Source organism: Microchirus variegatus, assembly GCF_963457635.1.
Source record: "Microchirus variegatus genome assembly, chromosome: 12".
NCBI lineage: Eukaryota > Metazoa > Chordata > Actinopteri > Pleuronectiformes > Soleidae > Microchirus > Microchirus variegatus.
The window spans coordinates 27,539,598-27,564,117 of NC_139813.1; the positions used below are offsets into that span (position 1 = coordinate 27,539,598).

Here is a 24,520-nt window from a genome sequence, read left to right on the forward strand (position 1 = left end):
ACATTGGAAATTTTAACGAGGAAAGTTGTGCAAACACATCGTTGTCGTCTGTAGCTTTAACGTATCGTGGAGGAAAATCGTAACTTTTCCTGAGAATTCAAACAATTCCAAAATTGTGGGGGAAAAAAATCAGACATGTTTGAAAACAATAGATATTAACATAAAAAAAAATGCTTTTCGCGATAATGACTTTCGGGGGCGGGTCCAAATTAACGTATCTCGTAAAACACGACGCCATCAAAGGCATTTCCTGTCGCGATTAAGTGTGCGATTTTTGATGTTATTGCGACAAATTAATACGCCGAAAATGTCCCAAAGTCATGTAAAAGTGACTTTACCGAACATTTTGGTACGAAACATCGCAGCTCGGAAGTGCGTTTTACTTTTAAAGTACAAAACAAAGATGCAGCACCCCCTTGTGGCACTTCACAATAAATCCCTCGGACTGTATTTTTGGTGAGCGAGACGGCGTTTTAAAGTCATTTAGCGTGCAATATTAATATGACATTTTTTCTTTCTTTATCGCAATGATTTTAACGTGTCACCTGTTTCCTGTTGCGTGAAAGTAAATGCTAGCAGCGTCACAACAGATCGTCCCGACTCCGAACTCCGTCACCCGCGTATTTTTTTTTTTTTGCTTCTCTTGTCAGGGTCACATGCTCGAGTAGAAACAGTTCTTTTATTTTGAAAAATAAACGTTTGTACATCGCGGTGGGAAAACACGGCGTAGAAAAAAAACACGTCCAGTGTCGAGAACGAGCCGCTCACACATTTTTAATCTTTCCAAAACACAATCAGCTGATTTCAAAACAAAGGAAAACGAGAAATCACTCGTGGAATTTACAGACTTGAGATGAATTCACTGGAACTATTTTTTAACATCAGCAGCACATGACGTTTGCATAATTTCATTCACATTTTCTGCTTTAACTTTTGTTGAAACCAGAGAAAAGAAACTCAATGACTGTGGAGAAAAATGTGTTTAAGCAAAGTTTGGTCAAAGTTAAAAGTTTAGAGGAATTTTTATCTCATTTTAACTTTAAAGTAAAGCTCAGATTAAATTTTTTCTTAAGTAGAAACACAGAGAAAGACTCATTCAATAAAATCATCTATGTCTTAAGAACACGTTCACGTCTTTATTTCACTGTTAGACAGACTTTTCTTTGTGTAAACTGAAGTTTGTAAACCACTCACTCTTCCACACCAAAGTCTATCACTGAGTTATAATGACTTGTTTTAGTGAATTCGGCTTTCAAAAAACTTAATTTGGATATAAATCAGTGACACAAAGTGACCACACGAGGCAGCAGTAGACCAGCGGCTCCTGTGTCCCTGTGAGCTAAAATCACTGGTTTTCCCTTTGGGCTTTGGTGTGGGAGAGTGAGCGGTTTACAAACTTCAGTTTCCTGTGGTTAAAGTCCGTCCAACAGTGAAGATAAAGACGTGAACTTGTTCTGCAGTGTTTGTAGATGTTATATTGTCGGCAGCAGGGGGCGCTGTGTTTCAGTGATGTCGTACAACTGGAGTTGGAAAAAAAAGAAAAAAAATCTGAACTATCCCTTTAAGTCACATGTCATCACAAAGAGAAAAAAATCAACATGTTATATTTGGTTCAGGAAAAACAGTTGGAATGATAAAGTAGGAATTAGCAGAGTTTGGATTTAACGTAAAAAGGAAAAGATCGGACTCTCACGACGTAAACAGCAGGTTTTTCAGCTGCTCTGGTGAAAATGGAGGAAAGTGTCGTTTAAAAATGGAATCGCGATTTTTTTTTTTAGTGTTTGGAAGGCAGCTCCCGACAAAAAAAAACTAAAGAGAAGAAGAATCGCGGTCGTCGTCGCGTGTCAGTCAAACCCTGTTAACGTGTTAAGGCCTCGGAGTTAAACTAAACGGAAATTCCTCGCGTGCGACGGTTAATGATTTAATCTGCATAGGGATCGGTGTGTGTGCGACACTTCAGGCCACGCCCCCTTTCGATCCAGGAAGTGAAAGTTGGGCGAGAATGAGGAAAAAAAAAAAAACGTGACGACGACGACGGCAGAGAAACAGAAAGGACAGGAGTTGGTTTGCGTTAAATCTCTACGCTCTGAGCTCTCCGGCGCCATCTGCGTTACGTAGCTGGTAAACGTGTCCCTCTGTTTTTGCGGTGACAAGCCCCTCCTCCTCCTCCTCGTCCGCGGCGTCACTTGAACATGCTCTGCAGCATGGCGGTGGCGTACGTGGGCCGGGCCTGGCGGCTCTCGATGGCGCTGCGTAGATACTGGATCCCGCCGCAGCGTTCCCAGATCTCCTCGAACTGTCGCGGCAGAATCTCCGCCCCTCGCTTCCTCGACAGTCCCGTCTCCTCCAGACTCAGCTCGCACATCTCCATGTCGTCCTTTCCTGTCGGACCGAGAGAGAGAGAGCGAAACGTGAGAAACATCGGTGAAGTAAAGCAGAGATCGTCAGCGTATACGATGACCTTTCAGTGCTTTAAAAAGCTGAGATGTGACCCGATAACCGCTCCGAGGCTAATTTTTCTTCTCGCTTTGTTGACGACGTTAGCTCGTCTTTGTCTGACTGACAAATTACCGCGAAATTACGACTTCAAATGTCCGAATTGCAGCCTTTAGTCGTTCACGATGTCTTTATTCGTGGATATTTTAGCTTCTAACTTCCCGATCGTCTTCGACCTCGTACGAGAAAACATCGCAGTGTGAAAACGCTTGTCGTAAATAAATGAAACAAACTCACCACAGGAAGTGTTGATAGCGTCTCGAGCGAGACCTTTTAGTGCTTTTAAAGCCGAGATGTGACGCGATAACCGCTCCGAGGCTAATTTTTCTCCTTGCTTTGTTGACGACGTAAGCTCGTCTTCGTCTGACTGACAAAATACCGTGAAATTACGGCGTGTAATGTCCGAATTGCCTCCTTTAGTCGTTCACGATGTCTTTATTCGTGGACATTTTAGCTTCTAACTTTCCGATCGTCTTTGGCCTCGTACGAGAAAACATCGCAGCGTGAAAACGTTTGTCGTAAATAAATGAAATAAACTCACCACAGGAAGTGTTGATAGCGTCTCGAGCGATGAGAAACATCGGTGAAGTAAAGCAGAGATCGTCAGCGTATACGATGACCTTCAGTGCTTTTAAAGCGGAACTAGACCGGAAGTTCCAATTATCGCTGTTTTTTTTGGTGTGTATCTGCGTCATTACCTTGTTTATGAAGCCCTGACGGTTCGAAACAAACAGTTGAGCCATTGCTGAGAACGTTGTGTTTTATTGTAATCTCGGGGCTCAACGAGATCACTGAAAATCCCGTACTAGTTACGTAAGCAGCGGTTCTCCTGAACAACCGATCCTCCTGCTCCGGGCACTAGTCCGGGCACATCCGGTTGCGTACATTGAACCGCAGAAGAAGAATAACGTCCGTTGTGGAGGTGTTTCACGAGCAACAGTGTCTTCTGACTCTGGGTCTGACTCCGGGTCAAAGGTCGTCAAAGGGACTGCGGCGGGGAGTCGTGACGAAGCTATTTTTAAACACTGTTAAAACAATGTTTTGATAATGAGTAGCAGTGTATCCACCGCTCCAGAGGGGGGAGCTGCGCTTCTGAGAGCTGAAGTGATAGATTACGTCACTTCCAGATACCTGGCCAATCACAACACAGGTGGGAAGGCTCTACGCTGGCTGGCCAATCACAACACACTCTCTTCTCGGGCGAGATTTATGGCTGAAATAGCGCGACTGACAAGCGCTTCGAAAAGGACAGATTCCAATCGGCTCGTTAACATCAACTAGGAGGATTTTGACCATAAAAACAACGTAATGTATGTAAGTAGACCTCCATAACTAACATATATGTGCAACAGGACCACTCTATGTGACCTTTAAAGCTGAGATGTGATGCGATAACAGCTACGAGGCTAATTTTTCTTCTTGCTTTGACGACGACTTTAGCTCGTCTTTGTCTGACTGACAAATTACCGTGAAATTACAACGTCTAATGTCTGAATTGCAGCCTTTAGTCGTTTACGATGTTGTCTTTATTCGTGGATATGTTAGCTTCCAACTTCCCGATCGTCTTTGACCTCGTACGAGCTCCTGCAGTACTTGCCTGCCACCAGCAGGATGGGGTGTTTGTCGGGATGCAGCTCCATCTGCCTCGCGATCCACGGCCCGTCGAAGTGCGCGTACCACCAGCCTTTCTTCTTGCCGTGAGGATCCTTGTACTGATCGCCCGGGCGCACAAACGGGATGCGGAAGTATCGCTGCTGACGGTTCATCGCCACCTCGTACTGACGCGCCGGGATGGGCGGAGCCGGGTGCTGCTGAGCTGTTTGTTTACGTTGTTTAGAGGTGGAAAAAAAACATAAACAGACAAAGAGAAAATGAGTGAGTTCAGTGATGGAATGATGACAGAAGTCCTCGTGATGATGTGTTCAAGGACGGTTTGAGAGTTTGTAATCCAGCTTTTGTTTGTGTGCAGGTCTACGATGTTGTCTTTGGTTTAGTCCCTGATGTTGAGGTCAGTACGTGAGAGAGTCTTTTATTTTGTTAAATCTGTGTGAGGCAGAGTTTGTAATTGTTGGTTGGAGATCAGATGTTTCTGTCACTTAGCTTCAGTGTTGATGGGTAAGTGTTAGCATTGTCTTTTGCTTCTTTGCTAGCTAAAATCAGCTTGATTGGAAACACCTGTAACCCCATCAGTGAGTGAAACTAGTAGCCAATAGGGTTGTGAATGTCTAACCACGCCCCCTTTGAACCCCGCCCTCCACCAGGTGCAGCAGCAGCTCAGTGTAAAAGCGTTGACCCTGTAGCATCAGTCGGAGTTTGAAGACTTTAGACCACGTGTCAAAGTCAAGGCTCGGGGCCCAGATGTGGTCCGCCACGTCATTTTATGTGGCCCCGCGAGTGATTAATTGGTCTTAAAAATCTTTGTTAAAATAGGTCTGTGCTGCTTTAAGGCGTGTGTTGACCATAAACTACATTTCCCACAATGCACGGCGATTGTGTCATTGTATATGCATCACGCAACGAGTGAAATTGCATACACGATAAATACAGAACGTTCTTTAGCAATATGCTACCTTTAGTTTACGTTATATTTGGTTACATTTATTCTGTACGACGGTAACATCTTGGCCCTTTGAGGGTAACAATTATGCTGATGTGACCCTCGGTGAACATGAGTTTGCTGCTTTAGACCTTCAACAGTGCTGTGTGTGTGACTGGTTTGGTCTACATGAGGGTTCCTTACTCCTGGTCCTGAGGAACCACCGTCCTCCATGTTTTAGATGTTTCCTCGCTATAAACACACACCGTTCTCAGGCTTCAGCAGAACTCGAGGACTTTTTGACTCAGGTGTGTTTGAGCAGAACAACATCTGAAATATGGACTAAGAAAGGAGTAAGGAACCCTGGTCTTGGTGGATCCTGGGAGATGTTTGGTTCTGCACAGCAGGAATCTGGATCAGAGGTCAGAACATGCTAGCAGACATGTTTGTTGGTACGGTAAAAAGAGGAAGTCTCTTTCTTCATGTTGCTCTCAGGATTTCCTCTAACTCTTCAGATGATCCTGACGACCGTGGACCGCCTGGTCTTCATCAGCCTGCGTGAGCTAATGCTAACGCTAACCTGCAAAGTTCTCCGTGACAACATTGTGCGACTTTCAAAAGACGACCGACAATAAAGACTCACTTCAGATTAGGTTATTTCTTTTCTATGTCGTCCACAATCAGTGAGAAATAAACACTAAAGCACTAATCCCAGATTAAAGCAGATTACTACTCTTCATTCATTCGTCATCAAACAGAGAAATAAACAAACTTCACCATCGTTTCACATGTTAAACGTTGTATCTCATTCATTCCAACACATTCAGTAAAGTGTTGAACTGTCCCTTTAACTCCTCCTTCCTTCCTCCCTCACCTCCTCTGTCCTTGACCGTCCTCTGACATCAGATCAATAACATGAAAAATCGTCTCTTTATCGAAGCGACTGAAGGAAAACGACTTCACTGATCCTCGTCATCTCACACACACACACATTCTTGTACTTGCTGCATACTGAGGACCAGCATTTCCACTTAAATAAATCAACACAATTACAAATATCTACTTCATGAATGACATCTACAAAGAACTACTGGTTGCAGTACCACAAAATGTCTGCAGGTGGAGCCCCAGAGCAAAAAGGGCTGGAAAACTTTTTCGATTTTTTTTAATTTTTGTACCAAAATTTGACAAAAACGTCAAATTATACTGTCGTCCAAAATTTAAAAAAAAATGGACAAAGATTTTTGCTCCAAAATTTGACAAAAACGTCAGATTATACTGTCGTACAAAATTTGAAAAAAAAAATTAACAAAAAATTTTGCTCCAAAATTTGACAAAAACGTCATACTATACTGTCGTCCAAATTTTGAAAAAAAAAATGGACACATTTTTGCCCCAAAATTTGACAAAAACATCAGATTATACTGTCGTACAAAATTTGAAAAAAAAAATTAACAAAAAATTTTGCTCCAAAATTTGACAAAAACGTCAAACTATACTGTCGTACAAAATTTGAAAAAAAAATTAACAAAAAATTTTGCTCCAAAATTTGACAAAAACGTCAAACTATACTATGTCGTCCAAATTTTGAAAAAAAAAATTGACACATTTTTGCCCCAAAAATTGACAAAAACATCAGATCATACTGTCGTCCAAAATAAAAAAAAATACAAAATGGACAAAAATGTTTGCTCCAAAATTTGACAAAAACGTCATACTATACTGTCGTACAAAATTTGAAAAAAAAAATTAACAAAAAATTTTGCTCCAAAATTTGACAAAAACGTCAAACTATACTATGTTGTCCAAAATTTGAAAAAAATCTTTGACAAACAAAATTTGAAAAAAAAAATTTGCTCCAAAATTTCACAAAAATGTCAAACTATACTATGTCGTCCAAAATGTGATTTTTTTTTTGACAAATTGAGTATAGCATGTTATAGCAACCTAAGGAAGTGATTTCAATGAAAACAAAGTGAGGACCGGCCAAAATGACTGGTCCTCAGTATGCCGCAAGTACAAGAACACACACACACACACACACACACACACACACACAGGCGTTACCGTGGAAACCAAACACCCTCCTCCACCACAACGATGACAATTTCCCTTTAAACAGAAACACTGAACACCAACAGGAGCGAGCAGCGAGGGGGCGGGGTTAATAAAGAGGGAGGGGGCGGGGCTTAGCTCTGCCGTTAGCTAACAGTGTTCAACGCTAAAGGAAACTTACATGTTTGTTTCTGAGGGACGAGACGATCTGAAAATAAACGTGAGGGAGTTTAACACAGAGACACACAAACAACACACAACAACAACAACAACAACAAGAGGACAGGAAGTGACGTAACACACATGAAAACATCAAACACAAATTACACTTAAAAACACTTAGCATGAATACATAAAGATTATTTTGTTATATAAGTCACTAAATTACCTACTTTATATAGTAAAGTAACTGCAAATATAAACACACAGATAAGACTAAATATTTACTAAAGATTTATCGCGTTGTTGACGTTAAAATGCGCCAACGCTAACCATCCATTTACTGACCTCCGCCAGGTTTGTTTGCGTGTTAGCAACATAACTCAATTTATGCATTTGGACGATATTTTCAGTAAATGTTCACATCGGGACCACGAACACGTGATTAAATTTTGGACGTGATCCGTAGACGCTATCACGAGCTGCGACGCTCGGTGTGTGACCCAGGCGCAGCAGCAGAGTGTGTTTTGTAAACACCGAGCTGCCTCTGCGGAGGTCTGCGCTCTCCCAGTGCTTTTTCTACTTTACGTTTGCGTCGAAATTCGTTGTTGACATAAACATCGGAGAAAAAAAATGACGCTTACAATTCCCTTTTCTTACATCGTCACATTTTAATCTTCAGATTTTTCTGCTCCAGAATCAGAAAATGAAACGTTCACGTCGCACTTTTTTACGCCGTACGAAGAAAAACAACATCATAAACAAACAAAGATAAAAAACGTTGTCGTACCGTAGTCGGTGATGGATTTCGGCGCTCGCTGCTCCGTCTCCGTGTTTCTCTTCTTGTTCTTTGATTTCCAGGCGTGATAAACTTTGAGACGACGGTGAAACTCCTCCCTGCAGGCGGCGAGCAGCTCGATGTCTGTACGCAAACAAACAAAGACGCCGTGAGTGCGAGAAAACATCGGAAACATCGCAGCATCAAAAAACGTTCGTCGTGAATAAAAACATCAAACTCACCACAGGAAGTGTTGATGGCGTCTCGCAGCTCGGCGTATTTCCACTTGCTCAGCTCGTATTTCTTGGCGCTGGCGGCGGCTTTAGACGCCTGAACCTGAGGACCTCTGCGACGAGAGGAGGAAAAAAAAAAAAAGATCGCAGAGTCAGCGACAAAAACGCGTACAGCAGCTAACGTACGTGGAGTTCGGTCAGAGGGGCGGGGCTTTGTTACAGGAACTTGGGTTACAAAAAAAGAGAGAGAGAGAATTATTCACGTGTTGAAGTGTGTGGGGGCGGAGCTTACCGACAGTGCCGCAGGTTTACGTTTAAAAAACAACGCTAAGATGAGTCACGTGTTAGCTTCTGATACATTAGCGGGGGTTTTTTTTTCACGCAACCTTCATTTAAAAACTCAAACAGAAAAGTCGTAATACAAGTTCGTTCTTCAAATGCGAATTACGAGACTTTTTGTGAGTTACGAAAAAGTGCGATAAGTGCAGTTTAAACTTAAAAAAAAACTCCGAAAATACGATCTTCAACAGGAAGTCTGATAACTTGTGAGCTAACCACGCGATTTTGATTTTCGCGACTTCCTGTGTGCAGATGCGTTCAGAGCGTCTTCCCGCGCTCTCGCGTCAAGTTTTCGAGCCAATCGGTCGTTACGCGGGAGAGTTAGGGGCCACTTCCTGTTTTTTCGGCGCCACCTGAGTCAGCTGACGCAGTAAGCTCCGCCCACCTGCAGCTCACACCTATCACAGCACAGTCACATGTTTGTATCAGATGAAGAAGAAGAAGAAGAAGAGGAGGAAGAGGAGGTGTTTCACATCAGCAGCTTCACTGTTAGAAGGAAACAGAAAAGTCGTACACGATCACGTGATCTTTCCGTCGTTGCGTCGTTGCCGTAGCGACAGCTCACTTTTTTCGGATTCTTAGCGGCTACGTAAACGAGCCGCGAGGAACGACTTTGATCCGAAGTTCGTGTGAATTTAACACAACAGGAAGTTATGTCAATCGCACTTCCTTTCACCCTGGCTTTCAAAATAAGAGCCCCTGACTACAGTTGGAATAAATACTAAAAATAACTGGATTTTCTTATAAAATAAAACAATTTGTTTTTATTTTTTCTTGAATTATCGTAAAACAGGAAGTTGTCAAAAAAATATTGCCCAGATGTGAGTTTTAAAGGTGAAATCTGTGATAAACGTATGAGATTAAAGACGTCAAAAGTGACTGTGATGTTTTAATCAGTCGTGAAATTACAGGAATTAAACACAACATTTTGATTCAACAAAAATAATAAAAGTATAAATTGAAAACTTTGTTATTATTTCTGTTTGATTTGATTCAGAATTTTAGACGGACGTTGTTTTTTTTGTTTTTTTTTACCCACCGCGACAGAATCTCAGTCATTTCTTTGGCCATTGCCTCCCTAAAGAAAACAACAACATGACGTCGCAGTGAAGCACAAACAAAGTTATTATTCAAACAAGAAATAAACAGCAAACAACCACTCACTCTCCCACACCAAAGCCTATAGAGAAAACCAGTGATCTTAGCTCACAGGGACACAGGAGCTGCTGGTCCTCTGCTGCCTCGTGTGGTCACTTTGTGACACTAAAGTAAGTCTAAATTAAATATTTTTAAAGCCGAATTTTACAGAATAATTAATTGTAAGTTAGTGATGGAGGCAGCAGTGGATCAACAACTCCTGTGAACTCCTGTGTGCTGTGATGTTAAAATCACTGGTTTACTCTATGGACTTTGGTGTGGGAGAGTGAGTGGTTTACAAACTCCAGTTAAAACAGCCTGAACTGTCCCTTTAAAGCAGGGGTTCTCAAAGTTTTGATACCTGAGGGCCAATTTAGGAACCCAACATTGGACTGAGGGCCGCCAAAGGGAAAAAAACTGAAAGAAATCCCATTTAACTATGGCGTCCAAAATTGTACAAAACCGACATACTATACTATGTTGTTCAAAATTTTACAATTTTTGGGGAAAAAAATGTTGGTCCAAAATTTGACAAAAACGTTGTATAATACTATAGCGTCCGAAATTTGACACATTTTTTCAGAAAATAATTTCGTCCAAATTTTGACAAAAATTACATATGCCGTTCCAAATTTGCCAATTTTTTTCAAAAAAGTCACACTATACTACGTTGTCCAAAATGTGACAACTTATTTTTTATTTATTTTTTTTGTCACAAAATTTGACAAAAACGTCATACTATACTATGCTGTTCAAAATTGTAAAAAAAATTTGGGAAAAAAAATGTTGGTCCAAAATTTTACAAAAAACGTTGTACAATACTATGGCGTCCCAAATTTGAAAAAAAAAATGTCAAAAAAAATTTCGGTCCAAAATTTTACAAAAACGTCATACTATACTATGTTGTCCAAAATGTGAAAAAATTTTGGGAAAAAATGTAAATGCCAAAATTTGACAAAAACGTCATACTGTGTCACTATGTCATCCAAAATTTGATGACATAATAAACACAGTTGTACAGTTTACACTTATTGGTCTGTATCCAGTAATGTCCAATAAACATTTAACAAGCTTAGTCGCTCCTGGATTAAAACTATCAACTGTAATTCATTGCGGGGCCAACAGAAATGTGTCTGCGGGCCGCCATTGGCCCTCGGGCCGCACTTTGAGAACCAATGCTTTAAAGGGTTAATAATAGTGTGTGTGTGTGTGTGTGTGACCTACATGGTCATGTTCTTGAGTTTTGTCAGTCCGGCGCCGCTGTGAACACAGAGGATTATGGGACGTTAATCCCACGTTAACGACGACGAGGCAAAAAAAAAAAAAAAAAGTAATCGGGAGAAAAAAGAAAGTGAATTTTTTTTATCATTTAACGTAAAATTTTTGAAGAGTTTCATTGATCATAATGAAGACGAGGCTGTCAATCTTAATCTTAATCTTAATCTGAAGAGATTTGAAAGTTTGAATGATTTCTTTGTTTCGACGGAGAAAAGGAAACAGGGATTATTCACATGAAGAAGCTGAAAAGTCAACGAATAATTTACTTTATGTCTAAATCATTTTAGTCTCATTATTGTTGAGATTAGATTAGATTTACAGATTATTTATTGATCATATTAATGTAGAATAAGACGTAGTAAAATATAATTAAAATTACAAAATGGAAGTTTGATTGTGTTTCTGCGACAGTTCGGATTAAAAAAACGTGATGATGTTAAAGCAGATTATAACAGATTATTACAGTGACATGCAGCAGTAGCAGCAGCGAGGGGGGGGGGGGGTCAGAGGTGTTGGCGGCGGTTTGAAAAGGTCAAAGGTCAAAGGTCAGATCAGGGGTTAAATGAGAGGCTTAAATCTCCGGGTTCTTACGCTGCTCGTTCTGGAGACGATGGAACTGAAGAACCGTCGCTGAGAAGAAGAAGAAGAAGAAAATGAAGAAGAGGAAGAAACAACAGAGAGGTTAAAACAGGAAGTCCGTGTTTCCACTTCCTGTGCGGGAGCGTTTGAATTTTTACTGGAGGACAGAAACAAAAACACCTGGAAAAAAACACCAAAGACTTGACGTGGACAGTTTCCACTCAGCCCGTCACAGTCTGACGTCTGAGGAGGTCAAAGGTCACGCCTTTCTTTAAAAGATCGTAAAAAAGAAGAAGTCGTCGTCGTCGTCGTCGTCGTTACCTGCGCAGTCCTGCGTCGTTGAGCGTCTCCTCGGGAATAAGCTCCGCCTCACTGCGAGCGATCCTCAGCGCTAACTCCCGGTCTCGTCGTTCCTGCTCCAGAACCGTCTGACGAGAGGCTTCTTCTTCACGCTCCGCCTGGAACTGGACCTCCATCTCCACCTGACACACACAGAGAGAGAGACATTTTCACGATTAAAACGAGTTTTTTACGTACGATCTTGCGCTTATTTTGTCGCGACGTGTACGCAGAGCTAACGCTGGGAATCCGCACAACGAGCGACACCGAACGATCGGCTTTGTCTCCTCACACCAAACCTCAGAGAAAACCAGTGATTTTAGCTCACAGGGACACAGGAGCTGCTGGTCCTCTGCTGCCTCGTGTGGTCACTTTGTGTCACTGAAATAAATCTAAATTAAGATTTTCAAAAGCCGAAATTGTTAAAATCAGTCATTGTAAGTTAGTGATGGAGGCAGCAGTGGATCAACAACTCCTGTGAACTCCTGTGTGCTGTGATGTTAAAATCACTGGTTTACTCTATGGACTTTGGTGTGGGAGAGTGAGTGACTTTGGTGTGGGAGAGTGAGTGGATTACAAACGTCTGAAAAAGTCCGTCTAACAGTGAAATAAAGACGTGAACGTGTTCTTAAGACGTCGTAGACTTAAACTGACGTAGATTTTATTGCACAAGTCTTTTGTTATATAGCCAAAGATCCGTTTGTAAACCACTCACTCTCCTCACACCAAAGTCCATAGAGAAAACCAGTGATTTTAACACCACAGGGACACAGGAGCTGTTGAATAACAGTAAGAAAAGTAACTTCACTAACACGCGTTTAAACGTCTTATTTTGTAAAATTCAGCTTTTGAAAACCTTCGCGCAGCTAAAATCACTGGTTTTCTCTATGGACTTTGGTGTGGGAGAGTGAGTGGTTTAAAGTCCGTCTCACAGTGAAATAAAGACGTCGTAGACTTTAAACTAAAAGGTGAGGATGAGGTTCTCATCAACAGGGGGCGCTCAAGTGTCGGTGTCTTACACAAAAAAAATCCACTTTAAGAAAATAAAAGTCTGTTATAAATGAGCTGATTAGGATCAGGTCTTGGTCTCGAGGACCAGGTCTTGGTCTCCAGGATCAGCTCAGTGTTCAGAGCTCTGAGCAGAACGATCATCAGACCAAAGCAGTCGAGCTTCATCCGCTCATAAATCACACATCAGTTATTCGCTGACCGTAATTCTTCATTCAGATTAAATGACTAATCTCCGCGCCGTCGGCTCTCAGCAGGAGAAGAAGAAATGATGATGATGATGATGAAGATGAAGACTCACCTGAATCTTCCTCTCCTCCTCCTCCCTCCTCTTCCTCTCCTCCTCCTCCTGTTTCCTCTTCAGCTCCATCTCTGCTTTCCTGACGGAGGGAAGATTAAAAAAGAGGTGATAACAGATGAAGAATCATGAGATTAGATCAGATCAGATTAGATCAGATTAGATTAGATTAGATTTCATTTTAGCAGGTATTCTTTCAAAATAAAATACACATTTTATGTCATCTCTAATTTTGGTAGTTATTCTTTCAAAATAAAATAATTTTTTTATGTTATCTTTCATTTTAGTAGTTATTCTTTCAAAATAAAATAAATTTTTTATGTTATCTTTCATTTTGGTAGTTATTCTTTCAAAATGAAATACACATTTTATGTCATCTTTCATTTCAGTATTTATTCTTTCAAAATAAAACACTAATTTACGTTATCTTCAATTTTAGTAATTCTTTCAAAATAAAACTACTTTGTTATCTTTGATTTCAGAAGTTATTCTTTCAAAATAAAACACTACTTTATGTTATCTTTGATTTCAGAAGTTATTCTTTCAAAATAAAATACAAATGTTTGTGATCTTTCATTTAAGTAGTTATTCTTTCAAAATAAAATACTAATTTTATGTTATCTTTCATTTCAGTAGTTATTCTTTCAAAATAAAATAGACATTTTATGTCATCTTTCATTTCAGTATTTATTCTTTCAAAATAAAACACTAATTTACGTTATCTTCAATTTTAGTAATTCTTTCAAAATAAAACACTACTTTATGTTATCTTTGATTTCAGTAGTTATTCTTTCAAAATAAAATACAAATGTTTGTGATCTTTCATATAAGTAGTTATTCTTTCAAAATAAAATACTAATGTTATGTTATCTTTCATTTCAGTAGTAATTCTTTAAAAATAAAATACACATTTTTATGTTATCTTTCATTTTAGTATTTATTCTTTCAAAATAAAACACTAATTTACGTTATCTTCAATTTTAGTAATTCTTTCAAAATAAAACACTACTTTGTTATCTTTCATTTTAGCAGGTATTCTTTCAAAATAAAATACATTTTTATGTTATCTTTCATTTTAGTATTTGTACTTTCAAAATAAAATACAAATTTTTACGTTATCTTTCATTTCAGTAGTAATTCTTTCAAAATAAAATACACATTTTTATGTTATCTTCCAATTTAGTAGTTATTCTTTCAAAATAAAATACACGTTTGTTATCTTTCATTTTAGTAGTTCTTTCAAAATAAAATAAAAATATTTGTTATCTTTCAAAATAAAATTCACATTTTTATGTTATCTTTCATTTTAGTCATTGTTTCAAAATAAAACACTACTTTATGATATCTTTCATTTTAGTGTTTACTATTTCAAAATAAAATCCAGAATAAAGGAATATGCAGATGTGTGTGTGTGGACACTGACTGTCTCCTCTCGTCCTCCTCCTGTTTGCGCCTCCTCTCGTCCTCCTGCCTCCTCTCTCTCTCTCTCTCCATCTCCTCCTGGATGAGCCTCAGTCTCTCTTTCTCCTCCTCCTCCTTCTTCTTGTTCTGCATAGACGTGAGCAGCTGTTCTGAGCGACTCACCAGAGCCTGGTGCTCGTGGTCGATGTCCAGACGAGACATGATCGTCCTCTGAGGACAAAAGACACGAGAGACACAAGAGACACAAGTCTGTCAAACGTCTTTAAATCATTCACTTTATGGAGCCAATAATCCAGATTAAATAAGTCCCTATAACTGCTCTGTACAGTCACTGTATACGCTGATGACACCATTAAATATACAGTGTAATAATTAGCATTTTGTTTTGAAAGAATAACTACTAAAATGAAAGACAACATGAATCCTGTATTTTATTTTGAAAGAATAACTACTAAAATGAAAGATAACAAATGTGTATTTTATTTTGAAAGAATAACTACTAAAATGAAAGACAACATGAATCCTGTATTTTATTTTGAAAGAATAACTACTAAAATGAAAGATAACAAATGTGTATTTTATTTTGAAAGAATAACTACTAAAATGAAAGACAACAAATGTGTATTTTATTTTGAAGGAATAACTGCTAAAATGAAAGATAACAAAACATGTATTTTATTTTGAAAGAATCACTACTATAATGAAAGATAACAAAGTAGTATTTTATTTTGAAGGAATAACTACTAAAATGAAAGACAACAAATGTGTATTTTATTTTGAAGGAACAACTACTAAAATGAAAGATAACAAACATGTATTTTATTTTGAAAGAATCACTACTATAATGAAAGATAACAGAAAGTAGTATTTTATTTTGAAAGAATAACTACTAAAATGAAAGACAACATGAATCCTGTATTTTATTTTGAAAGAATAACTACTAAAATGAAAGATAACAAATGTGTATTTTATCTTGAAAGAATAACTACTAAAGTAAAAGATATCTTAAAAATATGTTTTATTTTGAAAGAATAACTACTAAAATGAAAGCGAACATAATATTTTAGATTTATTTTGAAAGAATAACTACTAAAATTAAAGATAACATAAAACGTGTATTTTATTTTGAAAGAATAACTACTAAAATTAAAGTTAACGTAATAAACGAGCATTTTATTTTGAAAGAATAACTACTCAAATGAAAGAGAACATAATATTTTAATTTTATTTTGAAAGAATAACTACTAAAATGAAAGTTAACATAATAAACGAGCATTTTATTTTGAAAGAATAACTACTAAAATGAACGATAACTTGCACTGCCCCCTACTGGCTGTGAGCAGAAAGCCAGTCCTGAACTGAATTAAAGACAGAGTTCTTTTTATGATCATAGATGAAAGCAGCTGTCAATCAAACTGCAGCTCAGTCTGCTGCTGTCAATCATTCTGTGACAGCAGGTGTCACTTCAGATGAAGATGAAGACACCGTGTGATCAAACATCATCATCATCATCTTCATCATCATCATCATCTCTCACCTTGATCTTGATCATCAGAGCGTCGATGGCGTCGTCTAAATCCTGAACCTGACGACTCATTTCCTGTTTTCCCTCCTTTAGCCCAATCACGACCTCGTTAAAGCCGAACATTCTTTTCTTCAAGTGACGAACTTTCACCAGACCGTCGATCCTGAGACACACACACACACACACACACACGCACACACGTCAGATTAAGTCTACAAAGTCACTCACTCACTCTGCCACACCAAAGTCACTCACTCTGCCACACCAAAGTCACTCACTCTGCCACACCAAAGTCACTCACTCTCCCACACCAAAGTCACTCACTCTCACACACCAAAGTCACTCACTCTCCCACACCAAAGTCACTCACTCTCCCAAACCAAAGTCACTCACTCTGCCACACCAAAGTCACTCACTCTGTCACACCAAAGTCACTCACTCTGCCACACCAAAGTCACTCACTCTGCCACACCAAAGTCACTCACTCTGCCACACCAAAGTCACTCACTCTCCCACACCAAAGTCACTCACTCTCACACACCAAAGTCACTCACTCTCCCACACCAAAGTCACTCACTCTCCCAAACCAAAGTCACTCACTCTGCCACACCAAAGTCACTCACTCTGTCACACCAAAGTCACTCACTCTGCCACACCAAAGTCACTCACTCTGTCACACCAAAGTCACTCACTCTGCCACACCAAAGTCACTCACTCTCCCACACCAAAGTCACTCACTCTCACACACCAAAGTCACTCACTCTCCCACACCAAAGTCACTCACTCTGCCACACCAAAGTCACTCACTCTGCCACACCAAAGTCACTCACTCTCCCACACCAAAGTCACTCACTCTCACACACCAAAGTCACTCACTCTCCCACACCAAAGTCACTCACTCTCCCAAACCAAAGTCACTCACTCTGCCACACCAAAGTCACTCACTCTGTCACACCAAAGTCACTCACTCTGCCACACCAAAGTCACTCACTCTGTCACACCAAAGTCACTCACTCTCCCACACCAAAGTCACTCACTCTCCCACACCAAAGTCACTCACTCTGCCACACCAAAGTCACTCAATCTCCCACACCAAAGTCACTCACTCACAGTTCACAGGAGGTGTTGATCCACTGCTGCCTCCATCACTAACTTACAATGACTGATTTTAGTGAATTCGGCTTTTGAAAACCTTCATTTAGACTTAACTCAGTGACACAAAGTGACCACACGAGGCAGCAGCTCCTGTGTCCCTGTGATGCTAAAATCACTGATTTTCTCTATGGACTCTGGTGAGAGTGAGCGTTGAGGTTTTTCCTGATGATTAAACTCATATTTCTTTTCTTTCTTCATTTGTCCTCGTTCATAACGACTGCTCCGAGAGGAGCTACATAAAAAGAAGTTATTATGAGTGGGATTATTAATCCAGCGTGTCCTCATAACACAATGCTCTCAGACTTTACACAAAGCGCTGAGTCATGGTTTAATCTCGGTAAAAAATGGCTCGCGGAGCAGCCGGGAATTACAGAGAAAGACGAATTATTCTGAAAAGGCGTCGGACTGAGACGACGAGACAATCGCTCACAGAAACAAGAGGATGAACGTTTACGCTCCTTAATCTCAGGGAATAAAAGAGAATAAAGTCTGGATTTAATGGAAAACATCAGGGAGCACAGACTCAACTGAAACATGTGGACTGAACCAGGTTACGTTTAAATGTCCTGCTTAATCTGTAATCTGGATCAATGTAATCTGGATCAATGTAATCTGGATCAATGTAATCTGGATCACCTCCAGATGAAACGTGGTGTCAACAACTTGCATTCTAATCCAGAGATAATCTGGGTTGTTTTGACTGTTTTTGTCCATTGTAAGAGAATGGGAGTGGTCTTTGGTGACATCATCAGTGGGCGGGGTTTTGACCACAGGGGAGTTTAAGGGAAAAACAAGGAAGTTAAGAGAAAAGTGAGGATTTTAAAGGGAAAAACATTGACGTTTTAAGAGAAAAACATGGATGTTAAGGGAAAACATGGTTCAGGGAAACAAAGAAAGTGAAGGGAAAAACATGGACGTTAAGGGAAAAGTGTGGATGTTAAGGGAAAACATGGTTAAGGGAAAAAGTGAGGGGATAAACATGGACATTAAGGGAAAAGCAGGGACGTCGAGGGAAAAACATAAATTAAGGAAAAACTGATGTTAAGGTGAGGAAAGGAAACTAAGGGTAAAGACACTAAGGGTAAAACATATTTAAGGAAAAAAAACATGTTAGTTAAGGGGAAAACGTGGATGCTAAGTGAAAAACAGACATTCAGGGAAAAACTTGGACGTTAAGGAAAAACATTGAAGTTAAGGAAGGACACTAAGGGTGAAATGTAATATTTAAGGGAAAAACATGTTATGTTAGAGAAAAACATGGACGCTAAGGAAAAAAAATACGTTAAGGAAAAACATGGATGTTAAGGGACAACGAAGATAAGGGAAACAAACATGGATGTTAAGGGAAAAGTGTGAATGTTAAGGGGACGAAAGGACACTAAGGGAAAAACATGGTAGTTAAGGGAAAAATTGGAATTGTTTGTGATTTCAGTTTTAGAAGAAGACGCATTGTGTGTGTGTGTGTGTGTGTGTGTGTGTGTGTGTGTGTGTGTGTGTGTGTGTGTGTGTGTGTGTGTGTGTGTGTGTGTGTGTGTATGTGTGTGTGTGTTGAACACAGTGTGTTTCCCAGTGTTTACGACGTGGGAGTTTAAAAGGACTTAATGACCCTGAACCAGACGAGATCTGAGACCAAAACACAGAGAAGCTTAAAAAATACAAAAGAAGACAAATGACGAGGTGAACGTGAGGTGAAGAGTTTGTCCTGTTTGTTTACGTTCACTCTCACATTCACACTCACACTCTCACATTCACTCACCCTCACACACTCAGCGCTCAGTGTCTCTCACTCTGTGAACAAACACACTTGAACACTTGATATAATAATAATAATAATAATCCTTCATGTTCTTCTAAACTCTCAGACTTTGACAGAATCATAACAACATGTTTCTTGTTTCACTTCAGCGTCGCTGACGTTTATCGTCAACAAACTGTTTGCGATCGCAGTTTTCTGCTCACGCTTGTAATTCACGACGAACGTGAACCTTCTCCTGTTTACTTTGTCCTGAGCCTTGTTTTTACTCCTTCTTTGATTTCCCGTGGGTCTGCCAACTAACTACAACCTCCTACTAACCTACTAACCTACTAACCTACTAACCTACTAACCTCTAGGATCTACCAAACTTCCAACCAACAATATGACAACTGACCTAACGACCAGCTGACCAACTTATCAACAATGCAACGGACTTAACCTAAAAACCGACTTAGCAACCTACTGACCAACCTGATGACCAGTTAACCAAGTCACTGATCCACTGAACTACCAATCCACCATGAATCCTTTGACCGACTGATCCACTGACCAACCTACTGACCATCAAACAACTGACTTAATGACCCACTGACCAACCTGATGACCAACAAACCACAGGAGCATCAATGCTCCCACCCAATGGCTACAAATACACCTCACAATCAACTCACCGACTCACCACAACATTAATAACCAACCTAATAACCAACCGACCAATTCACCGACCTACTGACCTCATGAGTTACTGACCTACCAACGATCAAAGAACTGACCAATGAGCTTCCGTCCAATCGACTGAACCCTGTACAACAAACAAACCAACTAACCAATGTGAGACTGAACTTCCAACGAACCAACCGACCTATCAATGTAACGACTGACCAACTACCAGCCAACTGTCAAACAACTGACCCATTGACCTGCCGACCAACCCTACAAGCAGATCTACGGAACCAGCTGACCGAGGGATTATCTACTGATTAACCTGTTTAAACAGAACTCAACCAGCAACCTTACCTACCAACCAACCAACCAAATGACCAGTCAACCAACCAACAACCAACTGACCCATTGACCCACCGACCAACCTATTGGCAGATCTACCAACTGATTAACTTATTTACATGGAACTCAACCAGCACCCTTACCTCCCAACCTACCTAGCACACCTCCAACTAACCAAATGACCAGTCAACCAACTACCAACCAACTGACCCACTACCAGCCAACTGTCAAACAACTGACCCATTGACCGACCTATCAGCAGATCTACCGCTGTATCGACCAAACCAGCTGACCGAGGGATCATCTACTGATTAACCCGTTTAAACAGAACTCAACCAGCAACCTTACCTACCAACCAACCGACCAACTGACCAATCAACCGATCAACTGACCGACCGTCTGACGATCTTTTGTCCAAAATCCAAACTCAACACAGACAGAAAACATCGTGTTTGTCGCTAACTTCTGCTGCTGCTGTGGTTTCGTCTCCTCCTCATCAGCTGAGCAGCAGCGGGTTGCCAGGTCAAAAGAAAACCCCCGACAGAGGAAAATAAAAAACAAAACACCTGCCGCCTCCGCACACACACACACACACACACACACACACACACACACACACACACACACACACACACACACACACACACACACACACACACAGCTGCTGTTTGTCATTAAACGTTGGAGGCAGACGAACGCTGCTGAGCTGTGAAAGTGGAAGATAATAGAGAGGAAGAGGAGGAGAAACTGAACGATGATGAAGACGTCAAAGCAAGGGAGCGTCACATTCATGTATTCACGTTTAAAATAACCTCATAAAGATAGAAAAAATATATTATATTAAAGCTGCAGCAGATGGCGCTATGGTTTCTAATCTCACGTGTGAAGTTTCGAGCAGATCGGTCGGCGTGCGGCGGAGTTACTGGCCACTTCCTGTTTCGTGGCAAAATAGTGTCTAAATTCAAAATGGCTGACTTCCTGTTGGGTCAGGGTCAATCTCTAGCATCGCGTACGAAGTTCCGAGCCGATCGGTGAACGTACGGCAAAGTTACGGGGCACTTTTACCGATGGTCGCTGTGGCCACGCCCCCTTTAGAATCTGCGATACATTTTTATGACCTTTCATCTTTGATACGTCGGTCACAAATTTACACATTTTAAAAAAATGTTACGTACATGTCCAAATCGTGCGAAAAAATGGATGCCAAATCCAAAATGGCCGACTTCCTGTTGAGTTGAGGTCATTGTGCCAGAGGACTTTTTTGTTCGTCTTGGACTCTGACATGTTCTCACCAAGTTTGGTGAAATTTGGTGCTACTTAGTTTTGGCTAGTGGGCTGTAAATAACGGTTTTTCAGGGAATTGAACTCCATCCAGGATTTAACGTCATTTTTACAATTAATTTCAGACGTTGTGTTTTGTTTTTGAAGATTTATCTTCAATGAGCAGCAGAGAAGATGATGAGGCCCAGGACAGAGCCTTGAGGAACACCTACACAAACATCAGAGGACAGAGGACAGAGGACAGAGGACAGAGGACAGAGGACAGAGGACAGAGGACAGACCTGGGCTTGTGTTTCTTCTTGCAGAGCCACATCCGAACCGTCTTCTGCATCTTGATACAAGCGCTGGCTCGATACAAGATCTTGTTCTTCACTGAGAGACAAAGACATGAGAAGAAACAGAAGAAAGACTCAGTTCTGTGGTCACGCTAACACAAAGCTAACACAAAGCTAACATCGAACAACCAGGAAATGTCCTCATCTAATGAACATTTCCTCGCTTTCTGAAAATGTCCATGTTGTCAATGTTGTCTATATAACAACAGTGAGGACGACAGACAGTAGACAGAGTGAGGACAGAGTGAGGTCAGAGTGTTGTAAAACACTAATAAGATGTTGTGTTTTTGAAGACGTGGAAAACACGGATCGATTTGATTTAAAATGCAGAAGAAAAAATCTGTTCTGTTCCTTTGGAGACATGAGTAGACACGAGGAAACAAGAGGAGACATGAGGAGACACGAGGAAACAAGAGGAAACAAGGAGACGTGAGGACACGAGGAGACATGAGGAGACGTAAGGAGACACGAGGAGACACGAGGAGACATGAAAAGACGTGAGGAAACACGAGGAGACACGAGGAGACATGAGGAGACATGAGGAGACGTGAGGAGACACGAGGAAACACGAGGAAACATGAGGAGACACGAGGAAACATGAGGAGACACGAGGAAACAAGAGGAGACGTGAGGACACGAGGAGACGCGAGGAAACACGAGGAGACGTGAGGAAACGTGAGGAGACACGAGGAAACACGAGGAGACACGAGGAAACAAGAGGAGACGTGAGGAAACGTGAGGAGACACGAGGAAACATGAGGAGACACGAGGAAACAAGAGGAGACGTGAGGACACGAGGAGACGCGAGGAAACACGAGGAGACGTGAGGAAACGTGAGGAGACACGAGGAAACACGAGGAGACACGAGGAAACAAGAGGAGACGTGAGGAAACGTGAGGAGACACGAGGAAACATGAGGAGACACGAGGAGACATGAGGAGACACGAGGAGACACGAGGAAACATGAGGAGACACGAGGAAACAAGAGGAGACGTGAGGACACGAGGAGACGCGAGGAAACACGAGGAGACGTGAGGAAACGTGAGGAGACACGAGGAAACACGAGGAAACATGAGGAGACACGAGGAAACATGAGGAGACACGAGGAGACACGAGGAAACATGAGGAGACACGAGGAAACAAGAGGAAACATGAGGAGACACGAGGAGACACGAGGAAACACGAGGAAACACGAGGAAACACGAGGAGACATGAGGAGACACGAGGAAACACGAGGAAACATGAGGAGACACGAGGAGACACGAGGAAACACGAGGAAACACGAGGAAACACGAGGAGACATGAGGAGACACGAGGAAACATGAGGAGACACGAGGAAACAAGAGGAGACGTGAGGACACGAGGAGACGCGAGGAAACACGAGGAGACGTGAGGAAACGTGAGGAGACACGAGGAAACACGAGGAAACATGAGGAGACACGAGGAGACACGAGGAAACATGAGGAGACACGAGGAAACAAGAGGAGACATGAGGAAACGTGAGGAGACACGAGGAGACACGAGGAAACATGAGGAGACACGAGGAAACAAGAGGAGACATGAGGAAACGTGAGGAGACACGAGGAAACATGAGGAGACACGAGGAAACATGAGGAGACACGAGGAGACACGAGGAAACATGAGGAGACACGAGGAAACACGAGGAAACACGAGGAAACACGAGGAAACATGAGGAGACATGAGGAAACACGAGGAAACACGAGGAAACATGAGGGGACACAAGGAGACGTGAGGAAACACGAGGAGACACGAGGAAACATGAGGGGACACGAGGAAACACGAGGAAACACGAGGAAACACGAGGAAACATGAGGAGACATGAGGAAACATGAGGAGACACGAGGAGACACGAGGAAACACGAGGAAACACGAGGAAACACGAGGGGACACGAGGAAACACGAGGAAACACGAGGAGACACGAGGAGACACGAGGAAACACGAGGAGACACGAGGAAACACGAGGAAACACGAGGAAACACGAGGAGACACGAGGAAACACGAGGAAACACGAGGAAACACGAGGAAACATGAGGAAACACGAGGAAACACGAGGAAACACGAGGAAACATGAGGAAACGCGAGGAAACACGAGGAAACACGAGGAAACATGAGGAGACATGAGGAAACACGAGGAAACGCGAGGAGACGTGAGGAAACATGGGAGACGCGAGGAGACACGAGGAGACGTGAGGAGACGTGAGGAGACGTGAGGAAACGTGAGGAAACACAAGGAGACACGAGGAAACACGAGGAGACACGAGGAAACACGAGGAAACATGAGGGGACACAAGGAGACGTGAGGAGACACGAGGAGACGTGAGGAGACGTGAGGAAACACGAGGAGACACGAGGAAACACGAGGAGACACGAGGAGACGTGAGGAAACATGAGGAGACACGAGGAAACACGAGGAGACACGAGGAGACGTGAGGAAACGTGAGGAAACATGAGGAGACACGAGGAAACACGAGGAGACACGAGGAGACGTGAGGAAACATGAGGAGACACGAGGAAACACGAGGAGACACGAGGAGACGTGAGGAAACGTGAGGAAACATGAGGAGACGTGAGGAAACACGAGGAAACATGAGGAGACGTGAGGAGACGTGAGGAAACATGAGGAGACACGAGGAGACGTGAGGAAACGTGAGGAAACATGAGGAGACACGAGGAAACACGAGGAGACACGAGGAGACGTGAGGAAACATGAGGAGACACGAGGAAACACGAGGAGACACGAGGAGACGTGAGGAAACGTGAGGAAACATGAGGAGACACGAGGAA

At 41.5% G+C, this 24,520-nt stretch overlaps 1 protein-coding gene across 1 annotated transcript in view; it reads right to left on the bottom strand.

The window, feature by feature from the left end:
- Positions 1-1,832: 1,832 nt before the first annotated feature.
- myo6a (myosin VIa) overlaps positions 1,833-24,520 on the bottom strand; it is an 82,785-nt gene continuing 60,097 nt past the window's right edge. The window contains exons 24-35 of the mRNA XM_083898930.1: positions 21,661-21,751; positions 16,195-16,345; positions 14,659-14,867; positions 13,239-13,317; positions 11,912-12,072; positions 11,603-11,641; positions 10,958-10,993; positions 9,636-9,674; positions 8,267-8,370; positions 8,037-8,168; positions 4,094-4,312; positions 1,833-2,382 (exon numbers count right to left, since the gene is read on the bottom strand). Of these exons, the coding sequence (XP_083755056.1) occupies positions 2,183-2,382; positions 4,094-4,312; positions 8,037-8,168; positions 8,267-8,370; positions 9,636-9,674; positions 10,958-10,993; positions 11,603-11,641; positions 11,912-12,072; positions 13,239-13,317; positions 14,659-14,867; positions 16,195-16,345; positions 21,661-21,751 (1,460 nt within the window). The 3' untranslated portion in view covers positions 1,833-2,182. The remainder of the gene's footprint in view (positions 2,383-4,093; positions 4,313-8,036; positions 8,169-8,266; positions 8,371-9,635; positions 9,675-10,957; positions 10,994-11,602; positions 11,642-11,911; positions 12,073-13,238; positions 13,318-14,658; positions 14,868-16,194; positions 16,346-21,660; positions 21,752-24,520) is intronic.